Below are 16835 nucleotides of genomic sequence, written 5' to 3' on the forward strand. Positions count from 1 at the left end.
CATTAAGAGGATGATTGCTGTTCGCAATAATGTTACTAAAGATATTGAAAACAGCAACCAGGCTTGCTAGAATTCTGAAGAAGAACATGGTTAAACACTCTCCTCAGTTATGATATGAGGTTGTGAGGAAGATATTTGTGGCTTCTCCCAACATACACACACCTACATCCTATCAGCCCCATCAACTCATGAGTCGTCTCTCCAAAAGTATAGTCAAATCCTGTTTTAGTCACTGAAAATATTTGAAAGTCAGCAGTTATTTTCTATTGGTCTGTGTTGGTGGGTAAAGCAAATCTTGTAAATAATTTATCAGCTAACACCATTAAAGGATTTGTTTATTTACATATCCAACACCTTTCTATCACATTGCAATCAAAAATGACTTTCAATAGCTTACATAGACTATAAATAGAAATAGTTTACTACAAATACATTTAAAATAATGGGAGGAGCACAATAAATATTAGCAACAAAAACAGAAAAAAGACTAAAAATAAAACAAAAAAAGGATGGCATCATATATACAATCAGGGGAAAGGTTTATGAAACCATTCCATTTTCAAATTTCCCCCAAAAAATCATCAAGGAGGCAGCTAGCCTGAGTTCAATCAAAGGGCTGTTCCATGGCATCAGTGCTGCTACAAAACAGCTGTGCCATCTTGCTTTGGGCTCCCAAGCTTCACGAAAATATGGGATTAATGTAACTAATGTATTAATAAAAATTATGGAATAGTAGTTGAATCATATGGACAGAAAAAACATATACACAAAAGTCCAGTATAAGAAAAGTGTTAAGGTATACCAGGCCCATGTTAGCAGGACCATTTCACCTTGTCCATAGTCATTCTGACTGGAATGGGACTTCTAGTTCATCCTCCTTACAATGGAATACCACAGACCACAACTGGACTTTCATTGCTAAATGATGTGGCTATTTATGATCTTTCTTGTTGCAGTTATTAAGCAAGTCATGTGTTTGTTAAGCAAATCCGGCTTTCTTCATTGACTTTACTTGATGGAAACTACCTGAAAACATCATAAATAGTAATCATATTATGTAATCCAGAATGCTGCCACCATTGTAAATACATGCCGGCTGCCAAGTACCCAAAGTTTGATCACATGGGCACACTAATTATTGACTGGTCGTAAGTAATTTTTTCAGTACTGACATAATTTTGAAGCATCATTAAATGAATGGTCATCAGTGGAGGACTACATGCAATAGACTGCCTAGGGAATAAGAGCAAAAACTTGTTCATTTGCTGCTTAACTGCTAGTTTATAATAGTTTATGAGAACTGTAAAAAGAAAGAATGGCATAGCTGGATTTGAAAACAGAAGTAGTCATCAAAACTGATTTCTGGACAGCATCTCACCTGGCTTCTTCATCACTCCATGCAACTCTCATGCCTTTTCCACCACCACCTGCCGAAGCCTTGATCATCACAGGGTAGCCTAGCAGCAGGGAACAATTAGACAGAAATTTAAATTTTGATCATACATTTATGACAACTGACCACATGTTCAATGACAAGGTCAATAACAAGCTTATTAAAAAGCTTTCTGCTGGGAAGAGGAATTTAAGTTGCATTATCTGTACAGTACAGTGATTTTAATGACAGCAATCTCCCGAATTTAAGCTGATCGGGCTGAATTCGCAACAACCAATAAAACCTAGCATTTTAATAAATATCTAAAACATTGTCTTTTCATCAAAAGATCCTCAAACAAGCAAAACCATTTTTTTAAAAAAATTGGAATTTCAACTTAACATGACATGAAGACCTACAGAAGAAAAATAGTATGCTAAATTAATGACAGTTTCATTCGTCCAATCCAAGCACCAAGATGTTAAATATGAAGCAGTCAGATAGACCACTCTGAGAAGGGTTATCCACATTTTAAACGAAACTGTGGAAAACAACCAATATTTGGATAATAGAGAGATCAATAAAGAAGTCTTCAGTTTTAGAATAAAATTTGTATACAAGTAGTCCTCGAGTCACAGCCATTCGTTTAGCAACCACTGCAAGTTGCAATGGCACCAAAGAAAATGACTTACAGACTCATAACCATCACAGAATCCCCATGGTCAAAATGATCAAAATTCAGACGCTTGGCAACTGTCATATATTTACAATGGTTGAAAGCACCCTGACATCACGTAATCACCATTTCTACCCTTCCCAACTAGTTCCCAACAAGGAAAGCCAACGGGGGAAGCCAGATTGTCTTAATGATCATGTGATTCACTTAACAATTACAGTGATACACTTAACAACTGTGGCAGGAAAGGTCATAAAATCAGATGTGACTTACTTAACAATCACTTTGTTTAGTAACGGAAATTCTGTCTCATAATTCAAGGACCACCTGTATTGTACTTCATTCAGCTAACATGCTCTCTTTCTCTTTACTTATGTAGCTGATGCCTACCACATAAAGAATGATCTTTATCTGATCTTATTTTATTAAATATATTTTTGCTGTATTTATGTTCTTAAAAGGTGTTGAAGGAAAAGGAGTTGGCAAGTATTTCATTTCACAAGAAATATTATGAATTAAGGAAGATAATTAGTTCTATGAAACAGAATGATAAGATTATAACCAATATATACTATGAGAGTGTCATACATGATAGAAATTCTGTGGGTTCTTTTATTTTTACCTGTATTATCATTGCTTAAATATCATTAAATGAAGAGTTGAGAAATGGTCTCTCTTTTTTTGGCTAATTTTATTTCACCTAATTAAATTGTTGGCACAATGTTAGACACAGTTTAAAATTTGACAGCAGTGCATAATTTTGAATACAGATTTTATGTGATTTGATTATTAAACTTCATCTTTTTATCTTCTCTATGTCAACTTAATTTTCGTATAAAAATGATTCTTACATATACGTTGCTGTATAGAATTTTTGTGCCACTCCTATATGATAAATTGCTTCAACTCAGTATCATCTGAGGATTTTTAGCCTGAATTTTTCCATTTTTATGAGGTTTAGATTTGAATTTAACTTGGACATTCCAAATTATACTGTGGTTCTTTCTGACTTCCTGGACAATTTCATGTGGTACTGTAGGAAATATTTGCTATTATTTGGAGACATTTCTGACATCAACGGTGCCTAGAAATGTAAGAAATCTCTCTAGACTGTATTAATCAATCAAGAATCAATTAATACCTATCAGACTGGGATATGGTGTGTCCTCTAGAATCTTTGAATGGAGACTTCAAAATTTATCATATGTGTATTGCAGATATGTTAAACTCACGACGTCACGCGACGTATCGGAACTTTCCCCCCAGTGCCGGCAACGGGGTGGGCGCAGTTTCCTTGTGATGTGTCCGGCCCATGGGCCGGCAGTTTGACACCCCTGGTGTATTGGATAGAAAATTGAATTAACTGAACTAGACATTAATTTTTTTTTTGCATGGACACACTTCATATTGGATTACTATTTTTATGAAATAAATGAAAAAGCACCAAACTTTGGTGTTACTTCTTTACTCAATCTCTTTACGTATCAATCTTACATGAAGCTCTGATCATTGGCAACATTATACCAACTTTTTCCCCCAGAATTAATATCCCGTTTCAATAAAACTAAAACTGGCAAAAAGAAACCTGTACATTTCCTATTCTGAAAAGAGATATTAGGAAGGTGGGGTTAATCGCTAAATCAAGGGTCCCCATGGCCTAGCACTGGCCACGAGAAGCGAGTGCATATGCTTGCTGCTTGTGCAAATGAAGCTGCATGTGCACGCTCACTAGCCACTCATGCAGAACCACTACCTCTCCCCCCCCCCCGCCGGTTCGCAAAGCCAGAAAGGTTTGGGAATGCTGCTCTAAATAATTTGATTTGCTGAATAGACCTAGACATGCAGCACTATTCTTAATCTCCCCATGGAGTCTGGCTTTCGTTTATGCCCTGTATTTTGTAAAACTGAAAAAAGTACTCAGAGAAACAGGAGAAAAACAAAGATAACCTACCTAAAAATATCAAAGCAAAAGGTTCAGTTTATTCAAGGAGATAATAAACAACAATAACGGGGCTGATTGTATTGATTTTACTTGAAATTATGTACACATGTGATTATAGCCTTCCCTGTTCTCCTCCTATTTCCATTTTTCCAAAAACTGTTTTTTGTACCTAGAAATTTAGCTTTGTTTTAGAAGTGAATTTCTCATTAAAACATTCCTCATGTGCAAGGTCACAAAGTTAGTCAACTATGTCTTATGTTTCAAAACATCCATAAGATTCCCTAAGTTCTACATTTCTCAGTCTGGGATAGGGGAAAAGGGATAGGGACAGGGATAGAAGAATTAGAATAAGAATTAGAATTGTTGGAAGGGACCTTGGAGGTCTTCTAATCCAACCTCCTTATACCATTTCAAACAAATGGTTGTCTGACGATGGAGCATTCACAACTTCTGAAGACAAGCCATTCTACTGATTAATTCTTCTCACTGTCAGGAAATTCTCCTTATTTCTAGGTTGGATCTCTTATAATTTTCATAAGTTGTCCCTTTTCATACAGGTTACTTAGACTAAGAAATAACAACTGGCCAAAGATTTCTGAAATATCTATGAAATGCATGTTATCTTGCTTAGTCTCTCTCTAAGACACTCTCACGTAATATTGGCCAAGATCAAATATAAGATTAAATTTAATTAGATTTATAGTCTCCATGCCATCTTAGCAAGTGGCAGCATCTAGTCAACTTTGTCTTATTTCATAAGCTAAGCAGGATGAGCTCTGGTTAGTACCTGGACATCCAGAGCAAGATAAAACACTGCCAACAAAACTGCATGAATGTTGTCACCAGCAATCAATCCTAGTTGGAAAGAATGGTTACTTCTTACACCTCAACTACTTCAAAATTTCAATGATTAAAAAAAATCTATTCTATAAAAATGAAGTTGTCAAAATGTAGACAATGATCCAGAGAAGTAATTTAGGTTCTTCTGATTCAGTAACTCACTTCAAAAGATTCTGCTGACACTCACACAATATTTCAAAACATGTTTTAAACTCCACTCAATCTGAATGAAAATTTGTTTTATAAAACAAGTAAACTTTTTTATTTAAAAAAAGTCAAATGTGGAGGTAACAGTGAACATAAATTCTATCCTTACTTGTTGCTCACCAAAGCCTATATTTTATCACAGGTCAATGTTATCCTGTTTACAACATAAATTGCTAAAATGTAGATATAAATATAGATTTGTTTTAAGGTGCAAATTACGCCTTCCAGTTCTTATAGCAATAGAGAATTTGAAAACCAAAATAATTAAATAATTTAGTCAAGAGCATCTTCTGAAAAGCATGCGCATCTCTTTCAGTCCCCATGTAAAAAAACCCCTAACTTACCAATTTCCCTTGCAATTCGGACAGCTTCATCTGCATCCTGTAAAAGCAGGAAATTGGACCCACCATTAATCATATCAGCGCTGTTCAATGTCTCTAGGGCAATCATATATTACACTGCCTTCTTCAATACATTTAATGTTTGATTTTACAACCTTCTGACCCACTTCATTCACAGAAATATAAAATTAATTCCAATGAAATGTAAATTTTACCTTGTCACTGCATTACACAGCCCTTAAGCAATAAAAAATGACTTAGTGAAACACAAAACAAAAAGCAACAGGACTCCCGAAGGATTACTCAAATTGCTCAAATTATTGAATTTAGAAGGTTCCACTAAGAAGCAAAGATCAGAACATTAGGATTTATCAGCAGCCAGTTAATACCCTTTTTATTTGCTTTTTTAGTTTTTTCCTATCTTCTAAAGTACCCGTGTATCATGTTGGCCTAGATATAGTCAGCAGGGGGAGTTGATTCTCTATTGTTTGGCTAAGCTTCAGCATCAACACAAGTATTAAATTTACAGAAAACTTCAAATATAATGTTGCATAAATTGGGCGAAGTGGGTGTCAAGATGGAGGTTAATAATTCAAAAAGCAATCCTAACTTTAAATGAAACTTTGACTCACAAACATTAATAGCATTTGGCATTTTAACAACAGAATACAAACTGTTGTATCTACTTACTTTTATTTTAGAATTAAGATTCTGAATAAGACACATGGGTGGAGAAAGTAACAAAACAAGATGAAAATATAGCTCAAATAATGGTTAAAAGTGTACCATCCCAATCCCCAGCAGTTCAAACAAATCTTGAACTACAGTCTTGAACAAATCTACAAGATCTTCTCAGACTACATCAATGCAGATTTCTAACAATCAACTGTTCAAAAATAGCAAACAAAACTATTCCTCTTACTGAAATAAAAAATAGGGTAAGTAGACTTATGCTTGGTAGGCCTACCTTTCATTCCATTCTAAAATTCAAAGCAAATTGGTGAGCTCACAATTCTTATGTTAGAGTTCACTCTTGTTTTTAAAAGATAAATTAAACCCCAAACTCTCCTACTGCTGGTTTAGTATATACTATATATTCAGAATACTCCAGCTAATCTACAGGACTGAATCTGTAGGGACTGACTTTTGGACATTAAAATGAAAACTGATATTTTAAAAGTTGGGGTTTTTTTTTTAATCCAGCAAGCATTCTTCTTGCCTCAAAGAAAGAGGGGATGGAGGATTCTTGTTAAGGAAGCATTAAAACAAAATCTTTTTAGTACGTACCAAGAGTATGATGAAGATTAAGGAAGTTGCTACAGGAAGTAGTTAGAAAATTTAATTTCCTTTCATTAACTATTCTTTTCTGCAAATCAGTGCCTGTTAAGTTCAAAGCAGCCCTGAATCCAGTATCAGCTTTAAATGTGCAAGTATCTGTGTGTGTATCTGTTTAATTCAAATAGGCACATCTGTTAATGAGATTTTACAAACAAAAACTGCTTTAAACCAAACAGAAATCCACTCCAAAAAGCAGGAAAGAATAAAATCAAGGTTTACTGTTACACCTTGTTGCTTTCCCTGCAGCCCCAGCAGGCACCAAGTTCTAGCTTAGAGGGATTTTTAAAAATGCATGAAAAGGGTCATTTAAGAATGTTAGTGATTTCCACACATTGAGTCTGAAGGTTCTTTGTTCCTGCCTGTGACAGTTATGTGAGAATACTTCCCCCTAATAGCCTCTCTGTCAGGAAGTGTTAAACCTGCCAAATACAGACAATTAGAGCCTCTTGAATAAAATGCAGGAAGAGTGAGGACTGACGAAGAGCCTGATTACTATAGAGCCAAGGAGGAAAGTTCCGTATTTCTTTTTCTCCATAACAAAAAAATCATGCATAGCTTTATTAACAGAATTTTAAAGTTCAAGCAACCTAGTTCTTCCTCTCTCTTTTAGTTACCTGTAAACCAGGAAAAACTGCTTCAGACTTCAAGCTCATATGAAGTCAACTAGTTACTGTATGCCATTTACATTTCAAAGCAGTACTAAAATTGCTTTATTACTCCTTTTATTACTAGTGTTAAACTATAATTTGCAGCCTTCAAAAATAAAAGCTATTTCACCATCCTATCAACCTACTGTTTGTGAAAAAATTAAAATAATAAATGTTCTTCTGCTAGTCAAAAGCGCATAGCTTCACTGAATCTACACACTTCTATTTAAAAGCCAGCCAGTCTACTTCTGAAAAGAGAAAGAACAAAAAAAAAAGTTAAGAAATCTTCTTTTACTATTTTTCCCAGCATTTTTCTCTCCATGTTTTTTTCTTCTAAACATTCCCAATCATCAGGATGTTAAGCTTCTATTTATATGGCCTCCCTGTTTATAAAACTAATCCAGTAAGAATCTTAAAAAGCAGAAGTCTGAAATTAAACCTGGGTACATGTTCTGGAAATCAAAAGGAAAAATCTTTTCCATTTCTAATTCTTTTGCTCTAAGAATTGACACTGGGAAATATTTTTTTTCCTTCCCAAGCTTCATTGCCATGCAGGGTCTGGATTTCTATGTTATCCTTATATGGAGGAAAAGATAGTTACAACTTTTCCATCTTCCCCCCATGCTGCAATCCTAGACCATCTCCTTACCCAGACCTGACTTAAGAGTTCAAATTTAACATTGGTGCAAATCGCTTACTGCTTGGAGGAGGGAGGTTTCATGGGGAATAAGTAGCAGAGGGAGAGCAACTAACTCTCTAGTTTGTTATTCTTCTGAAGATTATCACATTCCTTTGCCAAAAGACAAAAGGAAAATGAACATTTTTCTAATTTTAATTGGCATATAGGTGGGGATCCTTAAAAAGAGGTGTTTATCAGCTGATCTCCTTCCCTTGACACACAAGCATCACTACATGCTGCATGGATACCTCCAATAAGGTTCTATGGATCACCTATAGAAAGATGAGTCTCTTGAAAGAGAGGAGACAAGATTAATGTCCCCAATTATTCTCTACTTTTGAAAACTTAAACAAGTGAAAGGACTATAAGTGATGTCCTGTAAATATAGGCATTTATGCATTTTGTTCAGATGAAGGGGAAAATATTTTATACATTCTCAAAGAAAGGCAGGACTAGAGATGTCAGGATTCTGAAGCAAAAATCAGCATATACATATTTTATCCACTCTAGAGAATAATAATAACAATAATAATAATAATAACAACAATAACACCAACAACAATAACAATAGTAACAGTAATAGTAATAGTAGTAGTAGTAGTAGTAGTAGTAGTAGTAGTAGTAGTAGTAGAGTTGGAAGGGACCTTGGAGGTCTTCTAGTCTAAACCCGTGCTCAGGCAGGAAACCCTCTATCATTTCAGACCAATGGTTGTGCAGTCTCTTCTTAAAAACTTCCAGTATTGGAGCATTCACCGCTTCTGGAGGTAGGTTGTTCTACTGATTAATTGTTCTAACTGTCAGAAAATTTCTCCTTAGCTCTAGGTTGCCTCTCTCTTTGATGAGTTTTCATCCATTGCTTCTTGTCCTGCCTTCAGGTACTCTGGAGAATAGCTTGACTCTCTTCTTTGTGAAAACCCCTGAGATATTGGAACACTGCTATCATGTCCCCCCTCGACCTTCTCTTCATTAAACTAGACATATCCAATTCCAGCAACTGTTCTTTATATGTTTTAGCCTCCAGTCCCCTAGTCATCTTTGTTGCTCTTCTCTGTACTCTTTCAAGAGTCTCAATATCTTTTTTACATCGTGGAGACCAAAACTGGATGCAGTATTCCAAGTGTGGCCTTACCAAGGCATTATAAAGTGATATTAACACTTCACATGATCTTGATTCTATCCCTCTGTTAATGAAGCCCAGAACTGTGCTGGTTTTTTTGGCTGCTGCAGCACATTGTTGGCTCATATTTAAGTGATTGTGCACTAGGACTCCGAGATCCCTCTCACAATTTGTACTATTGAGCAAGGTGCCACCTATTCTGTACCTGTACATTTGGTTTTTCTTGCCTAAATGTAGAACCTTACTTTTTTCACTATTGAATTTCATTTTTTTAGATAGCGCCCAATGTTCAAGTCTGTCAAGATCCTTCTGCATCTTAACCCTATGGTGGAGGAATAGTGACAGATAAATGTTGTACATTTCTACAGAAGCCTATATGAAAGTAAAAATAATCCAAGAGTCCTATAGTTTCTTTAAAACCCATTAATATATATACTTGCACATGTCTTCCATAACCAAACCCTTATTTCAGTTGCATAATTTGTTCAAGTTATTTTAATGTCTATATATACCATAGCATAATATTTAGCATGTACAGAACATCTTTCAAATGTTATGCTTCATATATTTTTTAAGTCTGTACTACAGTCTTGGTGAATAGCACAGTATTATTCCCAAAGATGTCCTAATCTAAACACCAAAATCAAAAAAAGTTGCGAAGTTTATTTCATGGTTGAAATTGGCCCGTTTGCATGTTTGTATAAAACAGCCCTGGCAAATTTTATGCAAATAGGTGTCCTATAGCTACGGATTTGGTCCATTTTAATATCTAGCAATGGCTGCCATGGGAACTGGTTTGGACTGAAGGCCAAAGGTAGTAAAAAAATAAATAACTATTATATTGTTTACAGCTATCTACACTCTCTCTCCATAAAACAAAAATTAAATTGAACATTGGCTTGAACAATGGGCGCTATCTAACAAAATGAAATTCAATGGTGAAAAAGTAAGGTTCTACATTTAGGCAAGGAAAACCAAATGATTAGATGTCTTTAGATATGATGTCACATGATTGCCATCTGTGACTTCTTGCCAGTTTCTTCACTGACTGGCAATGAAGGTCGCAAAATGGAGAACTTTTTTAAAAAGTTTTTTATTTATAATACAATTAAAAAAAAGAAAATATTGCACATTGGAGAACTTTTGACTGTGGGACATTACAAATGTTGTAATTACAAGCCAGTTGCTAGGGCCCAAACTGCATTCACATGACTGTGGGGATGCTATGAAAACTGCAACTTCAAGGACTGCCCGTATGTTTCCTCATTCAGCACTGTTGTAACTCTGAATAGTTGCTGAGTGAATGGTCATTAAACAAGAACCATCTGTACTATATTTAACATTTAAAGTACAGCAGAAATGTTTCATTCACAGGTCCCAAAATATTCATGCCTTTCTCCACTATATCATATTTTAAGTGATCAAGTAACAGAGGCCATGGCAAGACTACATAGATAATAAAATTAATTCTTAACCATTTTTAGTGGGGCTATCATGTTATTTGATTTTTAAAATATTTATATGGCTGCCCATCCTAAATCAAACTCCAGGCAGCTCACAACCTTAATTTGATTTCCCAAAAATACTTCATAACATGTAAAAGCAAAAACAGCATCTGTCAATAACTCGTTAAAGGAGATGTTCTGAAGCAACTTTTCAAGATTGAATTAAAGTGCTACACAGTCTCATTTTTATGGGCAGGGAAGTAGTCTAACTCACACATCCAGCAAGCTTCTTCCCAAATTTTATTTCTTCTATCTACCTATGGCAGTCATTTCATTCTATGGGGAAACAAATCACTATTTCTTCAAAACACTGTTATTGTGAAGAACAGCTTCTCTTCTCTTATTAATTTATTATTTAATTATTCATTTATACTTATACTTATCCTTATGTTTATGCAATCATAAGACCAGGGAGCTCACATATATGGCATTATGTGAAACATATCATTGTGATAGTTTTGAGTTTACTGTTCTTTTACACAGAATAAAGAGTGTTATTCATCTCAACAACTTATCATATGCAAATATTCCTATCATAAATCCCACTGTCCCATTGAAGGTTGTAATTATAACTTAATTCCAGGAAGGACTTTTTAAATTAAAAATGAGCTTATATAAATAGCTGATTTCAAAAAGAATTCTTACCTTTATCACCCCATCGTAACCTGGTATAGTGTTGACCTTTGCATTCTTGGCTAACAGTTTGCTTTCTATCTTGTCTCCCATTGCTTGAATGGCATGCATATCTGGTCCGATGAAAACAACACCTTCTGATGCCTGAAGAAACAAAGAAGGAAGAGAAGCTTCTCATCAGAAAAAGTATTACAATGGACCTCTTAGAAGGTAACTCACATACTACAAGCAACTTTAACTTGAAACAGTACATTAAAAATATATGAGGAAGAGAAAGCAAAGCACTCAAAATTACTGCTTGTACAAATCAAAACCAGACCAAGGAAAACTAGCTGAAAGTTATAAAACAGGTTTGCCAGACTTACTATAGGATCTTATGAGTGAGAAAAATTAAGTCATAACTCTGAGATGCCACAAATCCATACTAAAATATGTTGTTTAATATAGTTCAGGATTTCATTCTGCATTCTTTAAGGTTCACGTAAAGACAAATTTTTTTTCTTTTACACGGGCTGAAGATATGCGAAATAGACTTTTAATTTTTTTTTTCAGATGAATTCTAAATACCAACCTTCATACTAATCAAGAACCCTTTCCATTTTAGACTAATACTAGAAAAGCTGCAGTTATTTGTATTTTATGCTATATTGCAACTTACAAACTGATCTGAATTTTTACAGTATCAAAGAATATACTGTTCCATTCAAATATATTAGATAGTATTATAACGTCAACCCTTAATTATGTTCCTCAATCTATAGACATATATACAATACATACTGGGCTTTTGGGGAGGGGTGCTTGAAAGAATGTTGAATGCTAAGAGGATTATAGTTGCAGCTAACTAAGTGATAAGTAAAATGTGATAATGGCAATCAAAATTACATACATCTCTTTCATGTCTACGGGACTTATTATCTGGCTAACTAATAAGATAATAAAATTATTTATTTATCAGTCTGCCCTACTTCAGGCAGAACACAAAAGGCAAGCATATCAAAGAAATGATTTGATATCCCGCAAATGCATGTGTTTGGTTTCTTACCACTTGGTTACCACATCTGATTCTACAAATTCAACTTCTGTAAAATTTAGAGTGAAACAATAAATTTCTAGCATACAAATCATGTTAGTTCACATCTTTAAGCCAAAACTTAATAGCAAAGAAATTCATATGTTTTCTCCAAACATTTCTCCAAAACTAATACACTATTCTTACAAATTAATTCCCTAAATCATCCAATATCTTCCATTCTGCCAGACAGTATGCTATTGAACCATATATATTCTGTGAAGTAAATGCATTCTTCTGAATAATGGACTCCTTTATTCCTATTTACCTGATTATACTGATATGAATCACAATGGAGAGGAGCCATTCCTAGCCATTCAGCACATAAAAAGCAAAACTGAGATGGATGGATGGATGGATGGATGGAAAGGAAAGACAGACAGACAGGCAAGTAGACAGGCAGGCAGACACAAACACACACACACACAGAGACATACACACACACACACACACACCAATCTCAAACATGGATGAAGCTGGATTCACATCATTATTTGAAATAAGCATTTTTTAAAAAAAATCTGTACCTTCAACAGTGTTCATTCCTGAAAGCTGCCCTGTGGTTCGCCATTGCCTTCTTCTAGGGCTGGTCCAAAGTCACTCAGATGATTTCTGCATCTAATGTGGGACTATAACTCAAAGTCTCCCAATTTCTAGCCTGATGCCTTAAGCACTACACCAAACTGGCTCACTTAAATGTTTGTTTGTTTGCTTGTTATCTTTTTATGCTGCCCATCTCCCCTGTAAGGCAACTTTGGGCACATGGATTCCCACATTCTGTCATAGTCAACTAAAACTAAAAGAGAATAAGGGAGTTGAAATCTTGGAGAAGGAACTACAGCTAGATAAAACCAATAATCAGACGGATTTAAAGAGTTTTATATTCCAAAAGTCAAAGCATTCAAATCTATTTTCCTTTTAATATAATTGTACACTTTTCCAAACAGAACACTGAAATAATCAAAAAGCATATTAAAAACATGAAACCAAGAGAGCACAAATAATCAAAGTAAATAGAAAATTGCATGCATTCCAACAAATATTTCCTGTAACTATCAAGGTGGTTACTGATTTAGATGGAAGGAAAGTGAAACATGGGAGGAATTTTCTTTAGATGTTTTCCATATAGGATTTCCTCAGTTCCTGGCAATCAAATTGGTCATAGATTTTTACATGATAAAAGGAATCTGTGGAACTAATCCTAGAAACCTCTTTCTGTTTTCTTGCATAACACCTCCAGGCACAGAAGAGACAAAATGCTTCATTTGCATCCTTAAACATTAGAAACTGAGAATGAACCTTTTCAACTGCAAATGTTATTGCATCTACATTTCCAGAAAGGCGGAAAGGGGGAAGGTTACAGAGTCTACTCAGGTTTATGTTAACTCATCTCTTTTTAGTATTACTGATCAATACAAAGAGAAGACAGAGGCAGCAAAGCCTTAAGAATTCCAACTTTTTTCTTCAAAAAAAAGAAGAAGAAGAAGAAAGAAATAGAGGGAACATGAAAGATGATAAGCAAAAGAAAGAGGAAATGACCGAAGTAAAGAGCAAATATTAACCATAGTAATAAGGGGTTTTTTTTCTGATAATAGTTTTGCTTGTGTAAAATAAAAAATAACCATAAAGATTGCACCAGACTGAATTAAAAGCATCTGTGTAAATAAAGAAAAATATCACATACCATTAAACTTGAAACCTAACAGCATAGAAATAATAAAAACCAGCTTCATGACTATTCCAGGGAAACTTTTTGTTGGTTGTTCTTGCTATTATAAAATGGTACCATCAAATTCAGTACACTAGATTCTGTTGAAGTAGCTTGGTAGTATAGCAACATCAAAGAAATTTTAGGAATTGGCTCAGTCACAAAATTATGAAGTTGCCTATAGATTAAGCTGAACTCTTGGTCACTTCACATCTATGCAATTTCCATTACAAAAGCATGGTTCTATGACACAGGAATGCAATTAGAACTGGATAAATGTGCCACTTTTACCATTACCAGAGGAAAAATAATGAAAACTGGAGGAATCAAGATGCCCTATAGCACTTAGCAATAGCACTTAGACTTATATATTGCTCCATAGTGCTTTATATCCCTCTCTAAGCGATTTACAATGTCAGCATATTGCCCCCAACAATCTGGGTCCTCATCTTACTAACCTCGGAAGGATCGAAAGCTGAGTAACCATCAGAATTGAACTCCAGGCTGTCAGCAGAGTTAGCATGCAATACTACATTCTAACCACTGCACCATCAGTAGAAATAACATCAAGAGTCTGGATGAAGACAATCACTACAAATACCTGGGCATCCTTCAAGCTGACAACATCAAGTTGACAACATCAAGCACACAACATCAAGTGAAGAAGATTAAAAGTGAATGCATCAAGAGAGGGAAGAATTTAAAATCCAAATGCATCCATATAGCAATGATAACAGACTCTATTTATCAAGGAGCATAGGCGGGCATGGAATTCTGCAAGTACACCAGACTGCTGAAGAAGAAGAATGGCCATTGGAAGAATATTTGAAGGGCAGTGAAGAAGATGCTAGTATATCATGAAAGAAAGACCAATAAAAAATAGAAAAGAGGCATGGCAAGATAAAATATTACATGGCCAGTATGTAAAAAAAAAAACTAGCAGGCAAAACAGACAACAAGACTTGGCAATAAAATCCTAAAACATTTGGAGCATTACATGAATATCATTGGCATTGACAAAATCACTTATCAGTCAATTGCAAAAAGCAGCTTTACTTAGACAGCTTACATCTTGTGATGATACTTTTAACAGCATCAAACAAATTTGCCTAAACCAACTCTTTCTTTTGAATCTGTTGGTGCCTTTCCACCTTCTGGTATTTGACCTGGCACATAGACTGTTTATAGCAATAGCAATAGCAGTTAGACTTATATACTGCTTTACAGTGCTTTACAGCCCTCTCTAAAGGGTTTACAGAGTTACTATATTGCCCTCAACAATCTGGGTCCTCATTTTACCAACCTCGGAAGGATGGAAGGCTGAGTCAACCTTGAGCTGGTGAGACTCGAACTGCCGAACTGCTGCTTATGTGAACCGGATGGCTGTAGTATTTCATCTAAATCAGAGACCCAGGCAGAATTCCTGAACTAGTAGGAACTGCCAATGTCCTATCTGACAATTTGAAGAATCTTGCTCAAATGTGGCTGTAACACTACATAGCACCATTTTGGATTGTGCATTTTGGGTTAGAAGAAAATGTATCAATCAAAATGTAAAGCATATGAATAAAATCCAAGAAGTTAAATATATGATCTAAAAGAATGACACACAATAGTACATTTCTTTTCATAGTTACTTGAAAACAAGTCATTCAGATAAAAGAGTGTTTCTTGCAGAAGACTAATAGTAGAAAAGAAAAGAAAAAATGAAAGAAATATTCTGGATTATTTTAATGTGTTGCGCACACAAGATTTGTTTTTAATTCTAGGTTCAACATTACTAAATTATAACTTTTCAAATGAAAATGGAGATTCCTCTCTGCTCAAAAAAGAAAAATCTTGTAATTTTTTGCATTTCTACTGAGATTTGCTCTCTAGCGCTGGAACTTGGATTACTGAAGTCATGATGATTCAACTTTAGACAGACTTCATTTTACTTTTATTTTGTTATTTAGAACTACACAGTGCTGTTTCTAATAGTCATTTCAATGCTTGATAAACTCCAAGGTTCATTGCTCCTGTACATTTTTCAAATTATTAGCTTCTTAATGCATATGGCTTTAATTTACCTCCTACTGACATCCTTAAATGGTTTTCAAGAATTTTGAAAGTAGAACTACTATAGTTATTCTCTACACTTGGCCTTGATTGCTGACACTGAATATCTTAAGTAGTTCCTACAATTAATAGGATGGATGTTCAAACACTTCTGCTGCAAAAGCTCAAGATTTCCTTAAAAATAGATTTGTATTTGGATTCCTGTAGTGTGTTTGCTCCATTTATTTCTAATGAGTTCCCAGAAGCATCTGAGACTGCTTCTGTTTTGCAAAAAATAAAAATCAAATGTGATTATTAACATTTGATTTTTTTAGTCTTCAATATGTATAAAATGTGAGCACTGTCACTTGAAAAAGATTTTTTTAATACTAATACAGGTAAGCAGCATATTCCCTTTCCATAATTATTCTTACTGATAATGTATGATGCATTAAACTTTATTCAAATGCTTCATAATTAAGGCATAGTGGTATTTAAAGGTTTGCGAACACTTTTGAATTTTTAATATTTCTACATAAATATGACCTGAAATATTATCTATTCTCCCCACAAGTGCTGAAAATAGAAAAAGAGAACCCAATTAACAAATGAATCAAAATTGGCACGTGGCAAAAGTATGTGAACATTACATTTCATTAAGGGGTGTGCCCCTCTTGGGCACCAATAACTACGATGAAAATTTCAATGAAATTTTCAATAA

At 34.7% G+C, this 16835-nt stretch overlaps 1 protein-coding gene across 3 annotated transcripts in view; it reads right to left on the reverse strand.

Moving 5' to 3' along the window:
- Positions 1-16835, reverse strand: part of PCCA (propionyl-CoA carboxylase subunit alpha) — a 243730-nt gene that overhangs the window by 160306 nt on the left and 66589 nt on the right. For all 3 annotated transcript variants that reach the window (XR_005556076.1, XM_039337756.1, XM_039337758.1), the window contains exons 7-9: positions 11310-11441; positions 5382-5418; positions 1379-1457 (exon numbers count right to left, since the gene is read on the reverse strand). Coding sequence is in view for 2 of the 3 variants with exons in the window: in XM_039337756.1 (XP_039193690.1) it covers positions 1379-1457; positions 5382-5418; positions 11310-11441 (248 nt within the window). In the remaining variant the exon portion in view is untranslated. The remainder of the gene's footprint in view (positions 1-1378; positions 1458-5381; positions 5419-11309; positions 11442-16835) is intronic.

The sequence above is a fragment of the Crotalus tigris genome, unplaced genomic scaffold, assembly GCF_016545835.1.
Source record: "Crotalus tigris isolate CLP2741 ecotype Arizona unplaced genomic scaffold, ASM1654583v1 scf7180000017685.4511686, whole genome shotgun sequence".
NCBI lineage: Eukaryota > Metazoa > Chordata > Lepidosauria > Squamata > Viperidae > Crotalus > Crotalus tigris.